Source organism: Eschscholzia californica, unplaced genomic scaffold (assembly GCF_041429995.1).
Source record: "Eschscholzia californica isolate CP2 unplaced genomic scaffold, dmEscCali1.0.p SCAF_3, whole genome shotgun sequence".
NCBI classification, from domain to species: domain Eukaryota; kingdom Viridiplantae; phylum Streptophyta; class Magnoliopsida; order Ranunculales; family Papaveraceae; genus Eschscholzia; species Eschscholzia californica.
This window is the reverse complement of record NW_028238420.1, coordinates 749,133-772,158: the sequence shown is the minus strand read 5'-3', so window position 1 is coordinate 772,158 and position 23,026 is coordinate 749,133. Positions and strand designations below refer to the sequence as shown.

At 35.4% G+C, this 23,026-nt stretch overlaps 1 protein-coding gene and 1 long non-coding RNA gene across 2 annotated transcripts; one reads left to right on the top strand and one right to left on the bottom strand.

Annotated features, from left to right (window-relative positions):
• Nucleotides 1-12,029: 12,029 nt before the first annotated feature.
• On the top strand, nt 12,030-15,832 carry LOC147547443 (glycerophosphodiester phosphodiesterase GDPD2-like). Its single transcript, XM_086665568.1, has 8 exons — nt 12,030-12,740; nt 12,830-13,017; nt 13,942-14,001; nt 14,164-14,244; nt 14,350-14,550; nt 14,650-14,745; nt 14,858-15,054; nt 15,140-15,832. The coding sequence occupies exons 1-8, from the start codon at nt 12,485-12,487 to the stop codon at nt 15,390-15,392; spliced, it is 1,332 nt and encodes a 443-aa protein (XP_086521694.1). The 5' UTR covers nt 12,030-12,484; the 3' UTR covers nt 15,393-15,832.
• A 5,535-nt stretch (nt 15,833-21,367) lies between these two features.
• On the bottom strand, nt 21,368-22,170 carry LOC147547442 (uncharacterized). The gene is made up of 3 exons (XR_015238640.1): nt 21,774-22,170; nt 21,525-21,596; nt 21,368-21,382 (listed from the first exon to the last, which is right to left on the bottom strand). It is a non-coding gene; the product is annotated as an uncharacterized LOC147547442 (long non-coding RNA).
• Between the last annotated feature and the right edge of the window lie 856 nt (nt 22,171-23,026).

Genomic DNA, 23,026 nt, shown 5'->3' with positions numbered 1-23,026 from the left:
GATCCGAAACAGAAAATCTAAGACTCGGAAAGTCTAAGAGAATTTCGACCCAAAAACTCATGACAGAGGGCGTTGCAAAAATCGGAGTCTGAAAAGACACCGATGAGCTAGCACGCATGAGAGAGACATTTATGTTCGAAAACATAAAGTCAATCATGTTGGACATGATTAGCATTTAAACATCCGAATTCGGATTGGAAAACCGAAACACTACTTAGTACATCCTAGAAGGCTAAAGGATGAAGTAGTACAAAATTGAACATGTCATCGTAGCAAACTTTCAGACATGGAAGGAAAGTAGGCTAAAAGTGTTTAAGCCGGGAACTGTTGCAAATACTACATAAAGAATTAAAAGCCTTAACTCTAGTAAAAGTTATTAGAAATTATCAAGGTTGAAGATAACCGTCTTCAAATTAATTGATAATTAGCAAAGTTTAAAACCGACTACCACGGTAGTCAAACTGAACTGTCACCTAAGACATAGTATGAGATTCATACACAGTCTAAGGCATGAGGTATAATTTTAAACCTCGACGAGTAAAACTGAGTGGGTAAAAAGAGTTTTACGGAAGAGGCTCAGATTTACAACTCTCGTTATCAGAAATAATAGAGTTATTTCACAAGTCGTCTAAATTTGGTTTAGTATTTAAACGACAGTCCATTGATGATAAAACATTCCGAATAGGTTTGTCAGATACGTGATCTGATGAATGAAACCCTATTAAGTGAACTTGGAATATTTATTATCAAATCCCTGGTCCAGGTCATTGCATGGACAACGATGACTCACGAAGACTAGCACGGGAGTCGATGGGATAGCGCAGTTTCATGGGCTATAGGAATAGTATATTCTATTCGACTACGTGGGTGTGTAAAAGGTTTATACACTGGATAACCCTCAAATGAGAAGTACATCACTCGTGATGAACGTCAATACTTCTCATAAAGACAATTGGAGAGATTCCTCAAAACATGAGTGCTCCACTCATCTTATGTAAGGAATGCCCGACTTTGGTTCCGTTAAACGCCGCGCCGTAAAAGGAGGTTATAAAGGCGGACACTGGGAAGGACAGGATAGACATGAAGTTAAGTGGGAGCGCAAGAATGGATTGTGTCACCCTAATCACATTAGGTACAAAGTGTCTCAAGGCCACTTGATGAGTAGCAACTGAAAATGCGTGGCCGCGCTCAAACGGATTAAAAGTTAATCGTTTGTCTTTTACAGTTGTACTCGGATATCAAGAAAGTCTGAATGACGTGACGTATCAGATGGGATACTAAATTGACACGGGAATCGAGGCATTGCACTTGTTCTAAGTCCAAGTGGGAGTCTGAAGGAGTTGAAGGAGATGTCCTTCGACCAAGGTGACAATGCGAACAATTTGTCGGATAGGACAATTGATGTGGAAGATCATCAAGTCCGATTGATTTAGGGATCGTAGAGTTGTAGCTAGAGACCAACTACGATCGTCGAATTACGAAGTAATTCGCGGCTAACTTCGATCGGATCCTACAACGGGTTACACATAAGAGTGACAAATTGATCTAGGATATGACTAGTGGGAGTGAGATATAATCATGGGAGTGTCCCATAAACATATCTCATAGGCCTAAAAAGGAATTAGGCAAAGATAGTACAAAAAGGCCAAAAGCAGGGTTTTTGGGCCTAGGCCGATTCGGGCACTTTTAGGGCTCGGATTGGGCTGATTTTTGGAGGGACGTTTCCTTATGTTATGAACATTAAATCTGCCAATTTTGGCTGGGTTTGGACGTCATCTCCTTAGGGAATTGAGAAAATACCAATAGTTGCTATTTTCGACTATTTCCCTAAATCTTATTCTAAAGGGTGTTTTGGGAAACCTAAAAGGAGGTGGATTCTTATTAGGGTTCTATATAAACACTCTTAGGGCAGAGAATAAGGTGTGGAATTTCTCTCTAAGCTTTCTTACTCTACCACATCAAGTAGAGAGGAGAAAGTGAGCTAATTCCCATTAACTATCTATCTAGTCAAGCAAGAAGAAGGTCTTCTTATTATCCAACCACCATTGGTGTGCTAGCTATACAACAAGGTGGGAGATCAAATTGATTGCTCGTGTCCCAAGTAGAGGAGCTACACTTGAAGCTCTTGGTCTTCTTCAATCAATTCAACTAGTTTGAGGGAAAAGCGATTAAGGTAATCCACTATCTCCATTAGATTAATTACTAGTTTTGCATGTGATCCTGGGAATACTAGTGTAGACATTAGATGTCATATTTCCGCTATAAACACTAGTAGAAGGGTATAAAACCCTACACTAAGTAGCATAGTTTCAAGCCTACTGAAATCAGACGGATAAAATTCAGCAAAAAGCATCAACTTACTTTTGTCGAAAAGTGGAAAACCTCTAGATGGACTCAAACATGCCATACAACGGAGCAACTCTGTATTCTTCTTAGTGAAACGAGCATTTAAGATCAAAAAGTAGAAACATTTTGAATCAAATGATGATCACTCTAGATGGAAAACCTCTAGATGGACTCAAACTTGTTGTGCATTCTTCCTGCTTCTTCCTTGAACTATGTATGAACCATTAAGATCAACAACTTCAATATTATGTTTTTCACGCAAAGTAGAAACACTTTGAATCAAATGATGATCACTCATAGTCTCGTACATATTGGATTGTAGCTTTTGATGATTCAACAAAATCCATGGCAGTCACAATACCTTGTCTTTTCTTTTGATGAATTTTATAGGGTTTATGGTAGATGAATTGAAGTTTGTAGGGATTTATGGTAGATGAATTGAAATTTATAAGATTTATAATAGATGAATTGAATTTTATAGGGGTAGGGTAGTTGAATTGAATTTTATAGGGATTTATGGTAGTTGAATTTAATAATTTCAATATATAAAAAGTAAAAAAAACTTAAAAATTGTTTATCATGAGACTCGAAATGCGAACCTCAAGCTCACACTCACCCACAACTCAACTCTCCTAAACCACTAAGCCAAGCTCTACTTGATGTTAACTATCCACACGATTTGATATATACTGGTATATACACATATATACACATATATACAAAAATAATACTTTGGAATGATAGTAGAGGGATTCGAACCCTTGACCACACGGTCATGGCAGACACCACCCCCACACTTTAACCATTGAGCCAGGCTATTCTTTTTGTCTTCTTAATACATTAGTAGATATATGTTTAGATAAACCTATACATATAAAAAGCATTACTACTTCTAATATTTTTTTTCGGGAGGATCCAGGGGGTGCGGCCGCACCCCCTCGCACCCCCATGGATCCGCCCCTGCTTGCATGAGCAAATACAAGGCCCTAAGACTCCGAAACTAGTTTTGTGTTTCCCTTTGGTGAATAATAAGTTGTTTTATCTCCCTCCATAAAAATTTAGCCTCCACATGGTTAAAAATCAATAACAAAAAATCAATGAATTTGGAGAAAAATTGTTATGCACAAGGGAGTCAAGAAATGCGCTTAACATATGTCTGATTGTCTGTAACAATAACGTGAATGGCACATCAAATACATTTTACGGTCAAAACACGTCTTGTTTACTCTGTGTAACATAAAAATTTAATGAAATTTGTTATTGTGGTTAGTAAATACTATGACATAGCAAAGGACAAAAAGGTATATGTGAAGAATTATAAAAACATAATACAAAATTTGTAGTATTTAAGTGTAACTAGGGCGTGCATGTACATGATTCCTCTAACCACACACTTTAATGTGAAGAAATAATATGTAGTCATGTAAGCAGGTAATACAATGCTCCCACCTAAGTAGGGATGTCAACGGGGCGGGTTTGGGACGGTTCATCCCCTTCCTAGTTCCGTCCCGTTAGTAAATGGGTTTTACCATAACCGCCCCAATAATTAATAGGGGTGGATACCAATTACCATAACCGTCCCAATTAAAAATAGCTAAACCATTACCGACCCGCCCCGCCCCGTTTAATATAAAACGAGTCGAGTCGGGTCGGGTTCAAAGTATTTTGTTTCACAAAAGTTATTTTAGTTTGAAGTAACATAACAATTGTTAACAAAATTTTGTAAGACTTTGAGTTTATCAATCATAAACACTACAACTACTTAAATAATATAAAACATAAAATAATTAAATTGATAATATAAGATTAAAGTTTTAGAAACATAACCTTAAATAAAAAGATTTTTGAGTCAACAGTCCAAAATATGGGTGGTAAACAAAAAAAAAAATCCACTCTTGCCCAAAAATTAGTTGCAGGTCCAAATGTCAGTTTTTTTTTTATTCCCCTCTTGCCCTTGGACGGGACATGCTGACGTTTTCTTGGAAAAAAAAATGTCTAGTAAATAAAATAATTTACCAGTACACGAAAAATTCAAAGTTTCAAAATTTTTTGAAAATTTGAAACGAAATTTCAAATTCCCGCCCAGCAAACCATCTCTTCCCGGTAAATAAAATAATTTCCCGTACAAAAAAATTTCAATTTTCAAATTTTTTTGAAATTTTCAAATTTTCGAAATTTTCAAATTTTCAAACGAAATTTCAAATTCTCGGACAAATTTTCAAATTTTTTTGAAACTTTTAAATTCCCGCCCAGCAAAAGTGTCTAGTACAGAAAAAAATTTCCAGTAAATAAAATTATTTTCCCGGTCACAAATTTTTTTTTTCGAAGTTTTGAAATTTTCAAACGAAATTTCAAATTCCCGCCCAAATTTGAAATTTTTTTTACGAAATTTCAAATTTCCGCCCAAATTTGAAATTTTTTTTTTACGAAATTTCAAATTCCCGCCCAAATTTGAAATTTTTTTTACGAAATTTCAAATTCTCGCCCAAATTTTCAAATTTTTTTACGAAATTTCAAATTCCCGCCCAACAGAAATGGCTAGTAAAGAAAAAAATTTCCAGTAAATAAAATAATTTCCCGAAAAAAATTTCGTTTCCCGGGAATTTTTCGGTGGTTGTTCCGTAATTTTCTGAACAGTACAGATTCTGATGGACGGGTTGTCATATTATTTTTCAGAAAAAAAATCGTTTCCCGAGAATTTTCGATGGCAATTTTGTAATTTTCGACGGCATGAACGGTAAATACTTTATTTTCTAAGGGTCCTTTACGTAATTTTGACCCCCCAAACTGACACATTGGACCTCCCTTTCATTTTTAGGCAACTTTGGGTGGGATTTTCATTTTGGCCCCCTTTTTGGACCAATGGCCCAACCCCTCTAAATAAAACATATATTTAATATATAACATACTAATCGGTTCGGGGCGGAGTTTACTATCTAATACCAAACCCGCCCCGAGCCCGATTAGTTTTTTTTAACTTCATACCAAACCCGAACCGTAAACGGGGCGGTAAAACCCGTCCCATTAGGGGCGGGTTTGGGAAAAAACCCTCCGGTTCGGGCCAAATTGCCACCCCTACACCTAAGGAATTCTGGTACGTGTTTTACGCTCACAACACAAGTGTTTGCTCTTGTAATACACATTTATGTAATGAACAAACATAGTTGTTTATATTTCCCTTAATGATGAAAGCATCAAAAACAGGAAAGCAGGAGAGAAAACACGCAAGAAAGATCAAATTATTTTAAGAAAATCAGATATGTTGGTATTCAACCAAATCAGATAGGTTGGTACTATTTCAACAAATAAAAACAGTCTTTTGGTAGTAAACTAAACTTCAAAAATTGAGTCGCGACTCAACCAAATAGCTTCCTTTCTAAAATCATCCATTATTTTGAAGTGTTATTTTATCTGAAATTTGGATTACCAGCGGAATGGTGTTTTGCCTTGTTCTAATTAGTTACCCATATAGAGATAAATAGGTTGGCTCATTAGAGCCCACCAAGTTACCATTCATTAGATTATAGATAGGTGATTCTAAAATGGATTTTTGAGTGAAAGATCCAATTTTTGGGGGGGTAAAATCAAAATAAATCTAACCTTGCCAAAAAATGAGTTTCCAGTCCAAATGTCAGGACAACTCATTGTTTCCTGATTTTTTTTTATCCCCCTCTTGTCCTTGGACGGGACATGCTGTCGTTTCCTGACAAAAAAAAACTGGATGGTAAATAAAATAATTTTCCGTACACAAAAAATTCAATTTTTCAATTTTTTTTGAAAATTCAAACGAAATTTCAAATTCCCGCCCAGCAAACCATCTCTTCCTGGTAAATAAAATAATTTCTCGTACACAAGAATATTCAAATTTTCAAATTTTTTTGAAAGATTGAAATTTTCAAACGAAATTTCAAATTCCCGCCCAGCAAACCATCTCTTCCCGGTAAATAATAATTTCCCGTACACAAGAAAATTCAAATTTTCAAAGAAATTTCAAATTCTTGGTACAAAAGTGTCTAGTACAGAAGAAAATTTCCAGTAAATAAAATAATTTCCCGGTGCGTCAGACAATTTTTCAAAAAAAATTCGTTTCCCGGAAATTTTTCGGTGGCAATTCCGTAAATTTCTGAACAATACAGATTTTGATGGACGGGTTGTCAGATTCTTTTTCAAAAAAAAAATTCGTTTTTCTAGAAAAATTCTATGGCAATTTTGTAATTTCTGAACAGTAAAGATTCTGATGGACAGGTTGTCAGATTCAAGGACTCCCAAAATTGGGAGCCCGAGCCCCACATTGGAGTTGCCCTTAGGATGGAAAACCTATTTCTCCCCTTATTTTGGATGGTTAACCCAATCCCTCTTCTAAAATTCACGCCAAATAACATTACTCAATCTTTTTATCTTAGAAAAGGAGGAATACCAGACCAATCAGATAACATGACTTGTCAAAAACCAACTAGTGGGGGAAAAAGAAATTGTGTTGTTATCTGTTTTAATATATTCATAAACCAACTAGTGGGGGAAAAAGAAATTGTGTTGTTATCTGTTTTAATATATTGGAAGGGTAGCATTCACCGACAACTTCTAACATACAGCTTCTGACATATTGGTCATGACACCCACATATATACTTCCTTCTTTCTAGTGGAGTATTATTTTAAGATTAATCCTATAGTATAAGATAATGGTCTGATTGGATGGCTACTCAGAGCTGACTCGTATGCTGTCCTCATTATCTGGACGAAAGTTCCAAATGTGTGGATGGATGGATCATACTACCAATCAATGAAGACGTCCACGTTTCCATTGATTTCTTTATTTAAACTTTATAATTCTATTGACTTTTTTCTTTGGGGGATTGCGCCATTGGTCCAAAAAGATGCCCAAAATGAAACTCCCACCCAAAGTTGCCTAAAAATGAAAGGGAGGTCCAATGTGTCAGTTTGGGGTTCAAAATTACGTAAAGGGCCCTTAGAAAATAAAGTATTTACCGTTCATGCCATCGAAAATTACAAAATTGTCATTAAAAATTACAAAATTGCCATCGAAATTTCTCGGGAAACGATTTTTTTTATGAAAAAGAATCTGACAACCCGTCCATCAGAATCTGTACTGTTCAGAAATTTACGGAACTGCCACCGAAAAATTCCCGGGAAACGAAATTTTTTTCGGGAAATTATTTTTCTGTACTAGACACTTTTGTTGGGCGGGAATTTAAAATTTCGTAAAAAAAATTTGAAAATTTGGGCGGGAATTTGAAATTTCGTTTGAAAATTTCAAAATTTCGAAAAAAAGATTTTGTGACCGGGAAAATATTTTAGTTACTGGAATATTGGGCGGGAATTTGAAATTTCGTCAAAAAATTTTTGAAATTTTTAGACGGAAATTTGAAATTTCAAAAAAATTAGAAAATTAGAATTTTTTGTGTACGGGAAATTATTTTATTTACCGGGAAGAGATGGTTTGCTGGGCGGGAATTTGAAATTTCGTTTGAAAATTTGAATTTTTCTTGTAGTGGTAAATTATTTTATTTACCAGACAGTTTTTTTTTTCAGGAAAACGTCAGCATGTCCCGTCCAAGGGCAAGATGGGGATAAAAATTAAAAAAAACTGACATTTGGACCTGCACCTAATTTTTGGGCAAGAGTGGACTTTTTTTTTGTTTACCCCCCAGATTTTGGGCCTTTGACTCAAAAATCCTTTTTTCATTTGTTGAACTTTATAATTCTATTGACTAACCACCTAATTAAGTCATTAATAATGATATTGTGATTCCATAAATTCATCTACATTATGACATAGAATATTCCACAATCTAATAGGTCACATTGTATGAGAGTGATAGCGTCCCTAATTAACTAAGAACGTAATAGTCTCACGTTAGTTTTTTTATTTTTGACAATGGTGAACACTCACAATGTCTTAATCTAATGTTTTATGATGGATAAATTCTGAAAATTACCGTCTGAATTGTGAATAGATAGAGCGTTAGCCTCTAGTTGATAATATTGAGAATTACATTTAATACTCACATATATCAAAACCAAGATAGACGTCAGGCCAATTTTTTCACATATACTATGGCACTATCTAGCAAAATAACGTTTGTTAATTGCAAGCCACGCACATACATTCTTGTGTTTTTTTTTTTTTTGAAAACAAAATAGCATTGATTAAGAGTTAGTTACAAAAGTGCTATGATGGAGAGAAGAACAGTTAGGAAGGCAAGTTTTCACAGAAATGCCTGAGTTCCTACAGTTAATAGCAGCATCATGGGCTTTGCTATTTAACTTTCTATATACATGAACAAAAGTTAAAGATTCAAAATGTAAAGCTTGAGATTTAATGTCTTTAGCAAGGTAAGTGGCTGTCCAATGAAGATGATCCTTGTTTCCTGTCAAGTAATTGCTGAGACTAAGAGAATCGCCTTCCAGAATTAGCTTTCGAACTCCATGGTTTTTTACCCAAAAAATCCCCATCAAAGCAGCTCCACTTTCACTCTCATCTACTGATCTGTTGCAGGAGATTTTTGTTTCTCCTGCGATTTGGGTACCTGCAGAATCATGAACCACAAAAGCCAGGGCAGATGCATGAGTCTTTGTGTTATAAGCAGCATCATAATTGATTTTAATTGTTCCTGGAGGAGGGGGTTGCCAGTAGTGAGGGATGTTAAGGGTTAGAGGGTAATCATTGAGGTTGATTTTTTGGATCTGAATGAAGATTTGGGTCTCTTGGACAAGAGAAGGTAAGTTAACTACATGTCCTTTGAAAATGATGTCACATCTTCTCTTCCATAAGTGCCAGAGAGCAGTGGAAATGATTTCTAAAGGTGTGAGAGGACTTGAAGTGTTTGTGCCTGTGGGGAGAGAGAGAAGATAATTGAACCATGAGATAAAGTTTTGGTGGTTACTGCATGGTTGTGGAAGGGGTAGAACTTGATGGAGAAAGCATTGAGTAACAGTACAATCTTGACAGAAGTGTATTGGGGTTTCTTCAGCTATACCACAGAGAGGGCAGAGTGGTGAGATGTTCATCATTTTAGATAGTTTGAGATTGACAGGAAGAATGTCCTGGGCTAATTTCCAGATAAAAAGTTTAACTCTGGGATGAACTCTAGTCCTCCAAAGTGGTTTCCAAAAGTTTGAAGAAGATGAGGGCTGGCTATTACTTTGATTATGGATGAGATGCTTGTAATAGGAGGAAACACTAAACTTGCCTGAGACAGATAATTCCCATTTTTGAGTATCTTCAGAAGTTCTGAGAGGGAGTGATAATATTCTCTGTTGGATGTGATCCGGGAAAAGAGCATCTAAAGAGTTTTGATCCCAATCCCCATTGCCATTTATTAGCTGAGAGACCTGATTGTAGTTAGAACAGTTTGAAGGAATGTTCAGTGAAGTAATTCCTGGTATCCAATGATCAGACCAGATATTGACATTAGATCCATCTCCAATGTCCCAGATAATGTGCTCATCAATCAGAGGTTGATTCTTTTGAATGGTTCTCTTAATCCAGGATTGATTGCTGGTATTTCTTTGGGAAGAATATTTGGTATTCATGAAATTGACCCAGGGGGATTGAGGGTTGGTTCTGGCAGTCCAATTAAGCTTGCTTCTCAGAGCTATATTATCCAGTGTAATGTTTCTAAAACCTAATCCTCCCAAGGATTTTGGTTTGCAAATTGCATTCCAGTTTTTGAAGTATATCCTGTTCTGTATAGGAGATTTTCCCCACCAGAAGTCTCTCTGAAGAGATGTCATGACCTTTTTAACATTTTGAGGTATATCAAAAATGACCATCTGGTATCTAGGGACAGCAGCTAGGGATGATTTGATTAGCTCACCTTTACCTGCCTGAGAGAGAAGATTGTTCTTCCATTTACTAAGCTTCTGTTTTAGTTTGTCAATGATAGGGAGGAATGCTTTGGATTTGTTTCTGCCAATAAAGATATTAGTCCCTAAGTAAGGATCATTTTTGTTGATTTTCCTTACTCTTAGAGTCCTAGAGACAAGTTTGCAATGCTTGTGATGAGCATTTGCACTAAAAAAGATTCCACTTTTTTGAAAGTTTATCATCTGTCCTGAGGCAGATCCAAATTGGTTCAGGAGGTTTAAAAGCTTATGGACAGTGGGAATATCCATTTTAAGAAAGAGGAGACAATCATCTGCAAAGAAGAGGTGTGTGATGATAGGAGAAGAATTTGAAGCTTTGAAACCTTGAATATGTTGCTGAGATTGACTAGAATTTAACATTCTACTGAGGGCTTCCATACAGATAATGAAGAGATAAGGGGAAAGAGGGTCTCCCTGTCTAAGTCCTCTGGAAGGTTTGAAATTTGGACCTGGAGTTCCATTCAGCAGAACAGAAGAAGTATTTGTGGAGATACATTGATGTATTAAGGAGCAAAAGGAGTCTGAAAATCCCAAGTTTGACAAAATATCCAAAAGGAAACTCCATTCAATTCTATCAAATGCTTTGGACATGTCAAGTTTCAGACCCATGTACTTCTGATTACCTTTCATGGTTTTCATAGAGTGGACTATTTCTGAAGCTATAATAATATTGTTTGTTCCTTGTCTGCCAGGGACAAAAGCACTCTGATGTGGACTGATGATGGAATCTAAATGGATCTTTAGCCTATTTGCCAGAAGTTTTGAAACAATCTTATATGTTGTGTTGCAGAGACTGATGGGCCTAAAATCATATGGGGATTGGGGTGTTTTTGTTTTAGGACTGAGAGCAATGTGGGTGTGGTTGATGTCTGATGGAATCCTTTTACTTTGAAAAATTTCCTGTACCATGGATATAACATCTTCTTTTATGGTATCCCAATGTTGATGGAAAAAGGATGCAGAGAATCCATCAGGGCCAGGGGATTTATCTGCCTTGAGGTGATGGACTACTAGAGATATTTCTTCAGCTGTGGGAACTGCAGTTAGGCTATCATTTGATTGAGTGCTTATCATAGGTTGAAATAGAGAGGTAATGCTGACATCTGTGGGTGGAGTTGTAGTGGACAGGAGGTGAGTGAAGTGTTCTGCTAAGCAATTTTGCATATCTGAGGTTTCAAATATGGTATTATAATGTTAGAGCATCTCTAACTTCGTGGGTTGAGGCTAAAAATTCAGCGCACTCACTCCAACTGACTTATCTTTGGGCTGGATTTAGGCCCAAGCCCAAGGAGAAGCTCAGTCAACTCTAAGAATAGAGTCGACTAAGACCGTTCTAGACCGGTCTCCACATGACCTTTGGGAGATCCAACGATCAAGTGGAAGACGAGATATGGTCGTTGGATGAGCCCCAACAACCAGATCTAACGAATTTGTACTGTTGGGGCTCATTTAACGTCCAAATTTGGGTTGGTTCCCATGCACAACGCACACCCAGTCTTTTCTCTCAACTAAGAAAATATGGGTTGGGACTCATCTAACGTCTAAATTTGGGTTGGGACTCATCTAACGTCTAAATTTGGGTTGGTTCCCTAAATGCCATCCTAGAGGGCCTAAAGGCACAACTAATCTAATTTTAATTTTACATTTATTTACACTCAAAGCTCAATAAATCCTATATTTACATTTCCTTGTGTTTGAATGTGAAGATTTCTGTCATGTGGAATGAGTGTCCAATCGCTACACAAAGAGGAGGTGGCTGGCCTAATATATACTCGTACACAATTTTTAGACATTAAGAAATTTATCCTAAAGCTTGGACAGATAAGCGGATTAAACGGGTCAAAAGGCACCATATCCCAAAATTGAAAATTCACGTTCGGGAATGAGATATTCCCGGGCATATTCCTTCTTCCCCGTTTCCCTAGACTTTCATTTCAAACTTGTTAAAGAAAAAAGGTGGAAATTATTCAATGTTGGCCCGTAAAATCAAAACCTAACTTAACAGGAAGAAACGGAAAGAGACGGCAATTCGTCCTTTGCCGTCGAATCCAGACTATCCAGTAATCATCCAAAATTGAATATTCCGTTATATCTCCATTAAAATAACACAAACAAGAAGACGAAGAAGAAATCAAGAAATCCTACTCAGCGACAGCAACGTTATCTATCCTTTTTTTTCTAATTTCTCTTTCTTCTTCTCTTTCTAACCTAACAGAAGGAATATTCAATAGGATAATCCATATCATTCAATGTTGTCTTTAACTTCTCTAATTAATTTCCGTCCACTTCCTCCGTTATCTTCAACTTTATATAGGACTACTTTTGATTTCAATTCCATTTCTTATCCAACAATTTCTTCATTTCTTTTTACTACTAGATCTTCTTCTTCTTCTTTAACAACAATGGCTGCTCTTAAAGCTGTTAATGTTTCTGATGTTCTTCCTAATCATCTTGATCAAGTTCAAGAAAATGCATCCATCTTTTCTAATCGTTTCTCTTCTAAAGGTAAGTGAATGAATGATGATCTGATTTGTTTTTTATTTTAAATGATCTGGTTTATTGAAATTAGGTTTTGTTTTGTTTTGTTTTTGTAGGAATTGATACTAGTAGTAGTAGTATTAGACAATCGGCGCCGAAGTTTAGTGTGATCGGACATAGAGGAAGCGGTATGAACATGTTGTATTCTTCTGATAAGAGGATGAAAGCGTTGAAGGAGAATTCTCTTCTTTCTTTCAATAATGCTGCTACTTTTGGTGTTGAATTTGTTGAGTTTGATGTTCAGGTGAGCTTTTCATTTTCTCTCTCTGGATTTCTTTCCTCTTTTTCTCTCTAATTTAAGTGTTTTGAATTTTAAGAAGGAAGATGAAGATTTGAATTTGCTTACTATAAGTAGGAGGTCAAATCTTTCTAATACCTTAATTTTTCATGATTTGACCTTGTTGGTGGTCCCCTTGCATAGTATGAACATTAATTTTTCTCATTTGAGATCATTCTAAATTATAGATCAGATTTGAGAAACTAAAACAATATTAATTCCTGCATAATCTAACCTAAATTAATCATTTAAATCACAGGTTAAGAGTATAAACAGTAATTTTCATAAATTTAGGTGAAGTTATTGATGTTTTTCAAGGGTTTTTCTATCATGTGCCTCATGATAAGACTTGAATGGTATTTTCTTTTTAATTTATAAATCCGGGAATTGTTATGATCGGTGAGAGTAGTTGAACTTTGACTTGTTAATTGGAAAAAAAATTATGACTTATGGGTGCATGGTAGAAGGACCTTTCTCCAAATTGGTGCTCGGTTTCAGGGATGGTGAGGATTTTCCGGAACAAATGTCTAGCATAGAGATTTGCACGAACATGAAAAGACATGGTTAAGATAGAAAGTCGTTGTAAGTTCAGTTAGGATGTCGTACTAACAACAATAGTCCCACATGGGTGAAGATTAATTTGGCTAAGATAGAAAGAATGCTGTAACAAGTTCTGCGGTTAGCATACGGAAATAACTATAGTCCCACATGGACGAAAGTTCATATGGAAACTAATAAGTTTAAGAAGCAAAAGCTAAAAATGGGATGCATATATAATTTTATATGTTGAGAACTTCTAATATCTAGTTTTGGAGATAGAAGGTATTATTATGTTTCCTCGCCGAAATTCTATTGAAGATGAAATGCTAAATGGAGAATGTATTTTTGTAGGTAACAAAAGATGAATGCCCAATCATTTTCCACGACAACTTCATTGTGACTGAAGAAAATGTAAGGAATTTGTTTTCTCAATCTATTTTTGTTGGGAAAATGTGAGAATGCCCGGCCACTATCCCAGCCGGGCAGCTGGCCACATACCCCGGCCAGGATAGTGGCGGGGCATTCTATCGCCGGTTCATGTACTAAACTTAATTGTTATGGATCAATTTACAGGGCACAACATTTGAGAAAAGAGTAACAGAACTTACTTTAGCTGAATTTCTCTTATACGGACCCGAAAGAGAACCTGGAAAAGTAAGTACTTCTAATTTCAAATTTTTCGTCTCGGGTTTTCTTGAAATTGTATTAGTATATTGGTACTGATTTTGATTTATGCTCCTATTTGGATGTCGAAATTAGGTGGGTAAGCCACTGTTTAGAAAGACAAAGGATGGGAGAATTTTCAATTGGAAGGTTGAAGATGATGACTCTGTATGCACATTGGAAGAGGCATTTCAGAAAGTAAATTCGTCTTTGGGTTTCAATATTGAATTGAAGTTCGATGACTATGTCATTTACCAGGAGGAAGAACTTCTCCATGTCCTTCAAGCAATTTTAACAGTATGTTCACTCATCTAGCCTCTCTCTCCCTCTATCTCTCTAACTTTTTTAGCTTACCGAACAAGTGGTTGATAACATTTTGATTATCTTTTTCTGCAGGTTGTTTTCCAGTACGCTAAAGATAGACCCATTATCTTCTCAAGTTTCCAACCAGATGCTGCAAGACTAATCAAGAAATTGCAGAACTTTTACCCTGTAAGAGCAATTTCGCATTCATTGATTACTTCAATTCTTGGGTTGTTGTTTCGCTGTTCAAGTTTATGATCATAGCTTGCTCATAAATCTCTTCATTGATTGAAAAAAACAGGTTTACTTCCTAACAAATGGAGGAAATGAAGTTTACTCAGATGCAAGAAGGAATTCCTTAGATGAAGCCATAAAATGGTCACTAGAAAACGGCTTGCAAGGAATTGTATCGGAAGTCAAACCTATCTTTAGAAATCAAGGAGCAGTAGCTAAGATCAAAGAGGCTCAACTATCTCTACTAACATATGGTCAATTGAAGTAAGCTTCCTCATTTTACTCTTTACTCTAGTTTCATTCTTGTTCTAACTGTGATATTGATAATTTTTCTGAATGTATTGTCCAGTAATGTTCCGGAAGCCGTTTATATGCAATACTTGATGGGGGTTGAAGGGGTGATTGTGGATTTTGTTCGAGAAATCACAGAAGCAGTTTCTGATTTGATACAGAAACCCATCAAGGAAGAAGGTGAAGAAGGCGTCGGATACGCCGCATTGGCAGGGGAAGAGCAGATATCCCAGACGAAGAAAAGACCCAACTTCACACAAATTGAACTTTCATTCTTACAGAAACTCATATCAGAACTGGTAAACCATTAGTACACTCTGAAAATACATAATCCCACATTGAAGAAACATGAAATAGGGATCCATACATTTTTCTTTTTTCCCTTTGTTATATTCTCCTCTACTTGTGAAGAAATTCCAGTTTGGAAGATGGAATGGCCTTTTGCTGAAATGAAGATTATTGTGCACTAGAAAATGATTGATCGACCGTCATTGAAGTTCTTAAGAAAGGCAGTTCTTAAGAAAGGCAACTATAGTAGCTTCTTTTCTTTGCTTCTTTTCTTTTGATTTTCATTGTGATTTTAATGTGTAATTGTCTTGTTACCCGATTAGGTTCTTGGGTTATTGTGATTGTTTTATGAGTTTTTGTTATGGAAGAACAGTCTATAAATTCAAAAATAGGTCATTATGTAATCAAAACTGTTGTTACAAAATGTTCATTATGCAGTATAGATAGAGTTCCCTTTTCTAAATCATCTATTTATTGTGGGCTTGCGCCATCTTGGGCTTTGAGTTGCCCATTTCCCTTCGTCTTTCGATCTTCCAGGCCAGATTTAGGGCTTTTTGACTATGTTGAGACCCCTACAAAAGGATATTAGGCTAGGCCTAAAGAATTGGGGCTTGGGCTCGGCAATTAATGGTGGTGCCTATTCTCACCGTGGTTACCCAATTAGGCCGTAATCCCGTAAGAGCTATGTCTCTTGATGGGAAAATTTATGTACACTCACTATTTTTACCATCATACACTCACATTTTGATGTGGCTTATAAAGAAGGGAAAGAATCTCTCGAGGCGATTTGTCGTAATAGTAACGATGAATTCAGATCAGCATATCCGAGCTACGACACAACCGAAAATGCCTTAAAAGCTGAGGTAAAGCAACACTTGTTGGAATGGCTAGAAAATTAACCCAATATCTTTTTTTATTGAGGGTGATGCACTGACGTTAGTAACTTTACGAGGAGAACATCCCATGAAAAATTCGAATAATTATGCACGAAATTACAGAGAGCGGAGACAATGATTGACAAATTGTGCTCATGTAGTGTTCTCGTGAAGCTAATAAAATGGCACACTTATTAGCTTGGAATGCTTTTATTTCATAATTTTCTTCATCGAAAGAGATGTTTCAACTTCCTAATTATATTTCTAATTATATTGTAAGCTAGTTAGCGACGGACAAAACTAACATTCATCTTTATCTTTTTGATATTGAGTAGATATTAGGCGGATGCCTCCTTTCACAAAAAAAACACATTTATTTTGACCAAATCAAAATATTTTTCACACTCACACTTCGGCCACCATCTTTGTCAAATGAGTATTGCCGGCCAATGACGGACCAACTATTTTCATGTGAAATTAACTTTATTTTTCCTTTCCACCACCACCATCACACACTCTCTCTCTCCTTGTTGTGTAGGTTATGTTGGAGGTGGGGTGGTGGAGAAGAAAAAAAGGACATTTTTTTTGGGTCCGTGGGTATAGAGACCAAAATAATGTTCAAAAAAAGGTTTATGATCCAATCTTCCCAAAATATAGATATTTAGTCATTTTACATTATGGACAAAATAACCCATTCTTTATGAAATAACTACCGTCCATGTCCCTACTACAAAAATCGCGAGATTTTTAATTTTTCAGGGTGAATTTGGAAACTACATCTAATGTGGGCGTGATTTGGGGGATTTAAAGCAGCTAACGTATAAATCCGAAATTGATTTTTCTCTCTCTTCTAACCGTTTTAGAAAGCAAATCTATTTCCAAATCGATTCAAAACAAAAATCTTAACCAAATCAGTTTTCTCTTTCTTTACATATTTGGAAACCAAATCAATTTTCTCTCTCTTACTATGTAATTTTTTTTCGATTCAAATCAATTTTCTCTCACTTAACTTTCAGATTTGGAAATAGAACATTTTCTTGAATCAATTAAGCGTGATTTGAGGATTAATATATAAAACGTATATATCACTTTCTCTCACTTAACTTTCAGATTTAGAAATAGTAAATTTTTTTGTGAACATTACAACAGCATTTGTTTTAGTTTTTACTCATACATAAATACACATCGATTACAAATTATGAAACAAATACGTAAATTATATGTTATTTATGACGAGGAAACCATCATTATTCTTGTATACAACGTAATTTATCAAACGTATGTGGGTCATGTTCGATAAATTACAAATAATTTCTTTTACATTACACATCGTTTACATTCTGTTACAAAAAAAAAATACAAAATCTTCTCTGGTTCGAAAATGGTGCCCATCCATGTACTCTCCATTTGTAGTCTTGAGCAGGACACACAACAATTACACTATAGGTCGAAGAGCTAATCCAAATGCTTTTGCACCACCAGGAAACAACTGACCAACTTCAGTAAATATTTTATCCCAGCCATCCGATTTTATTTTCATTGACTTACTTTGATTTGATGATTCTGTTTGAAATTTCATCTGTTATATCAAATCTACACACATAAATACACATACGTTAAACAAAAAATCATATATTGTATAATAAATTACATGTACAGTTCCGTAAATTATGTATAATGTTTGTCAAATTTTAACAATATTTGAAGGGTTTGAGTGGTTTGGTAAGCTTAACAATGCTACTGTTTTGGGCAAAAAGTACGCGTAACGGTAAATAAATATTACATAATTTATGTGCACTTATTTCAAAATACATGAGATTTGGTAGTGAAGCGAAGTTGTTCTACTAATGAAATGATATTAGGTTTAAAGTACGCGTAATTTTCAATAAATTACTCATAATTTATGAACATTAATATAATGTTTTTGATATTCCTGATAAAGTATGTATAATTTTTTACAAAATACATATATTATGTTTTCTGTTATAAAAACATCGTACGGAAGATGTTTGAGTAATTTACTATAAATTATGGGAATTTACCAGAAACTACATGTAATATACATTATGTTATGAGGAACCGTACGGAAAAATGTCGGTTTCATAAATCTGTACGGATTGAAAATGAGATCTGAAGAACAAATGTGAATATCATAAACTTAAACAACAATCTAAAGATATATGATATGATGATTGATTGCAATAATAACATACTCGATTTGAAGGATTCAGAAAAGAAAATAAACATCAAACATTCGAAAAATAATGAATTAGTAAACAAATCTTTGAAACTTTTACTCAAAATCATATATGATCAACTTTAGAGAGAGAATCTGTTATAATAAACTAAAACAGAATATAAAAACTTATAAAATAGACGAAAATTGACTTCAATAATGTGTTTCACCTGAATAACGATGAAGAAGATAATTTCAGCAGCTTGATTTTTTTTATGAACAAGATGATTTCAGCAGCTCTAATGAATATGAAACGATGAAGAAGATGATTTCAGCAGCTCTAATGAATATCAAACAATATTTCTGATTTAATGGAGGATTTTCAGAAGATTAAGATGTAAAGAGAGAAAGAAAACCATTATTTTGGTTTAGGTTACAGATTTATAATGAAAATCACGGTTTCTTTGTTTAGAAACGTGATTGGAGAGAGAAATTGAGAGATAAAAATGAAAAAGATATTTGGTGAATTTGAAGATAAATGTGTTTTTATATTTAAGTGTTAACATTAAGAGAGATAAGGAAGAGATGAAGAAGAGATGAAGTACGGCTAGGGTTTCTCAGAGAAGCAGAGAAGAGAAAATGGGATTAGGTTTTTAAGAAAACCTTTTATACTTCAAACCTAATTGTCTGGTCAAAGTCAATAAGAGAAGACCCAAATAAATAAAGTCTTGTGCAGACTAAAGGCACTCAATGTATTCTGGAGGCAGCCATCTGATGGAGTCTGAAGGCAGCCACAATTCCTGAAATAGGATTAAAGAAGATTGTTAGTAACTAATTCTAGTTAGGTAACTAATTCTATCTTAGGTTGTTACAAATCTGTTATAATAACAGAATTCTATCTTTCTCTCTCTAAAGTGTATAAATACACATTTGTAATCAAATCACAAGTATTGGAAATAAAATTGGAGATTGAGTAATTCTTACATTAAGGAAGGTTAGTTTAGGTATTAAAATTTATTATATATTCTAGGGATTTGTGTTTTCTCTTTAGATTAATCCAAATGGACTAGACATCCATTAAGATTAATATTTTGGTTTTTAAACCCTTTATGGGATTAGGGAGGATCAAAACTACTATTAGGGGGTGTTTTCTGGACTATATGCTCATAAATTTTTTTATTATTATGATAAAGATCACATGTGGACCATGTGGTCGACATTCATCCACCAAAGATAGTGTTTCAAATGTCAGTGTGAGAACACTTTGACTTGGTCAACGAAAATTGACTAAGTCAATGTGAGCTTCTGATAGTAAAACTAGTGTTTTAACACAAAAAAGAGATAGTGTTTCAAATGTCAGTGTGAGAACACTTTGACTTGGTCAACGAAAATTGACTAAGTCAATGTTAGCTTCTGATAGTAAAAATGACGTGTATAATTGTAAAAATGGTGAATGTGTTATAGGATGGTGCAGACTAGCCTTCGGGCTGTTAGTGATACTGTCCGCTTTGGCACACCTGGGCCTCACAGTTTTAAAAGGCCTCACTAGGAAAGAGTGCTTAACCTCTTAAGAGGAGCACCACACTCCGTCTCACCACCAATGTGGGATTGTTGCCACTACAGAATTGCATATAGAATTTCTCTTTCTTTGATATTTTCCGCGATAACCGTTATGCTTGGCGCGAGACCACAACCCCAGCCAAGGCTGATGTAGTGGGCCAGAGACAATCATTTTCTCTCTCTGACTACATGAGATCACCTTGTCTAGATCAATAACGCCACTAGTCTGTGTTGTATTTTTTTTTTCTTTTTTTTCCGGTACAGACTAGAATAGAATTGAATCATATTCAAGATCAGATTTTGGAGTATGAGGGATGGAATAAATGAGTAAGCTCAATGATAGAGTTTTATTTTGACTTTATATGTTTGGCTCCTGGAATCCTCAACAGGACTCTTCACATTCTACACGCAAACTAGTTTGACCCTCTCTACCCCCAAAACTAAAGTGAAACAAATCACACGCTGCCCCAATTTGCATTTCTTCCATCTGCCAAACTTTTCCTTTGGATCCGTGGGTCCACATACGAGAGCGAGAGAGATAAAAAAAAAAAGAGAGAAAGAATCACTCGTCTATTGAATTTTAATTTTCTTTATATTTTTCTTTATCTTTCAATTCGTCTATGTTACTTTCGAAAAGGGAAATCTCTTTTCTCACGAAACCCATTTTAGAGGGTCCAACTTTCTCCAACTTGATATTTTGTTTTCCATTTTACCCTTATATTTATTCTGATTAATAATCGACTTTTTTTTTGTTAAAAGGATTAATAATCGACTTGTTTTTAAAAGCATTTCTTATACAGAGTTGTATAGGTCTTAAATTATTTCCTGACCCTGAATCTTCCATATCATTATATTCTCGTTTAAGTTCTACAGAATTATGTAACATCACTGAGAGTTTGCAACGGAGGTAAGGAGGTTGAACACGTTAACTACCAAAACTATAACTATTTCTATCCTCACATATCTGTTAGGTGGGACCAAAGTACATAAGAAATCACCATGGTAATATTGAGGAGGAAAGAGGGCATCATCCATGGAGTTCCAAATGACTACAAAATGTGATTTCAAATGAGAGAATGATTAGAGGTACCCATGCATCTAGACATCAAGTATATTATTATCCAGACGTGCAATTCAAGCAAGGAATAAATCTTAAAGAGAGCCCAAGATTCATTTTAAAATTAAGGTTTGTTTTTTCAACTTCAAAGGCTATTTCTGTAATTTGAAAGCAGAGAAGTCATTTTTCTACCCGACAATACCATAAATAGAAGATTTCAGGAAATCTTTGAATGACCTCAAATTTCTAAGTTTTGATGTTGCCCTTTGGGTGCTTCTAAAGGCACCAAGTCGAAAGGCTGTTAGCATCCAACTCTATTAGCACCAAGCCCAACTGCTCATTTCTCTGTTAGCACCGTCCAATTATGTAGGCACCGGTCAAAGTGGAGAGTTAACCTAACCTCTCCATCTATCTCTCACAAAATCACTTCCATATTTAAAAACCCTAAACCTAGATCAATTTGCAGAAACAAAACTAAAATTCTCACCATTGCTTCCAGATCATAATAAGCGGCTTTAGAAACCACGGTTCCATCAAGAGCTGAACAATGTCGATCTAACTAGTATTTTGAAGAGAACAACAAATTTGACTCTTCAAACACCACCCTCATTTTTCTCCTAAAAAAAACTAATAAAAGGAAAAGCTTAATTAATTATCCAGTGAGTTAGGAGGTATAATATCCTCCTAACTCACTGGATTTGAGCAGCAGCAAAGATAGAAAGAAAGAAAAAAATACCTGTAAATTGAATATAAAACCTAGCTACTAGGATCGGATCTTCCGTTAATGAAGTGGATCTAAAGTTTATTGATGATCAAGACCGAAAAACCACACCAAAGCGTCCAACAAAAAAAGATAAATATCTATCTATCTATCTAGGCTCCAGAGAGAGAGAGAGAGAGGGAAAGTAGTGAGAGTTTTTAGAGAGAGAGAGAAAGAAAGTGAGAGTTTGAATGAGTAGACGAAGGAAGAAAGCTTTTTGGATTTTTATTTATTTTTAGGTGGGGTTTAGACTTCATAGAAAGAGAGATCCAAAACGACTCCAACTGCTTATTTTCAAATGAGTTGAGTTACAGCAACCCTATCTCTCCGATCAATCTCATTTCCTTCACTCAACTTAATCTCTCAAACACCCCTAATTTCGCTTCACATTAGTGCTTCAAATCTCTTTGCTAAATTTTTTTAAAAAAAACCCTAAAAATCATCTAAAATATCCACCCGGAACATACAAACAAATTTCCGATCTCTTCATTTGGGAATGTGAAAACCTTTCTGACTATCGTCACAAACCCGAAGTCAGAAAAAATTTTGAATGATGACCCAGTATTTGAAAATAAGAAAAACCCAAGTGAAGAAGAGATTCAAAAGATCAAAGAATGGTGGGAGGAATTCTCAAAGAGTCTAGTTGTTAAATTCTTGAAAAAAATAGATTGGGATCCCTTTTGTTTTGGAAGAAGATGGAAGAAGCAAATGAAGGTGACAGTCACCCACATTAAAAAACAGGTGCTTATAGAGAATTCGGGTCATTGACCATTGACCCGAGTCAATAAAATTACCGGATGCTAACAGCCTTTTGGTCAGGTGCCTTTAGAAGCACCCTGCCCCTTTTTCTGTCAAATTTCTATGTCAACCTCTCTGGTCCTAATCTCACACTATTCAATCCAATGGTCCTTTTTAGTTAATGTCTCTTTTAAATCTTAGGGACATTCTTCTAATAAATTTCCAACATTAAGAGGGGGCATAAGGCTATTATTATGTGGTTTAAGTTTCTTCTTTTGAAAACAAGAATACTCATCCAAATTCAACAAAAAAAAAAGAATACTCATCCAAATTACGATGGAATAAACTTAGCCGCTCCTTAAAATAAATAGGGTTATTTCCCTAATGGCCCCCTACTTTGTGACCAGCTTCCCGCCTGGCCCCCTACTTTACAAGAAATACCCATATGGCCCCCTAAAACCGTTAACTTTAACTTTCCGTCACTCTCTCTC

Excerpts from the sequence above, each read along its gene's own strand:
- LOC147547443 (XM_086665568.1), top strand. The coding sequence starts at position 12,485 with ATGTTGTCTTTAACTTCTCTAATTAATTTCCGTCCACTTCCTCCGTTA. Across the intron at positions 14,245-14,349 it reads CCGAAAGAGAACCTGGAAAA|GTGGGTAAGCCACTGTTTAG; the intron begins GTAAGTACTTCT and ends TGTCGAAATTAG. Across the intron at positions 14,746-14,857 it reads AATTGCAGAACTTTTACCCT|GTTTACTTCCTAACAAATGG; the intron begins GTAAGAGCAATT and ends TGAAAAAAACAG.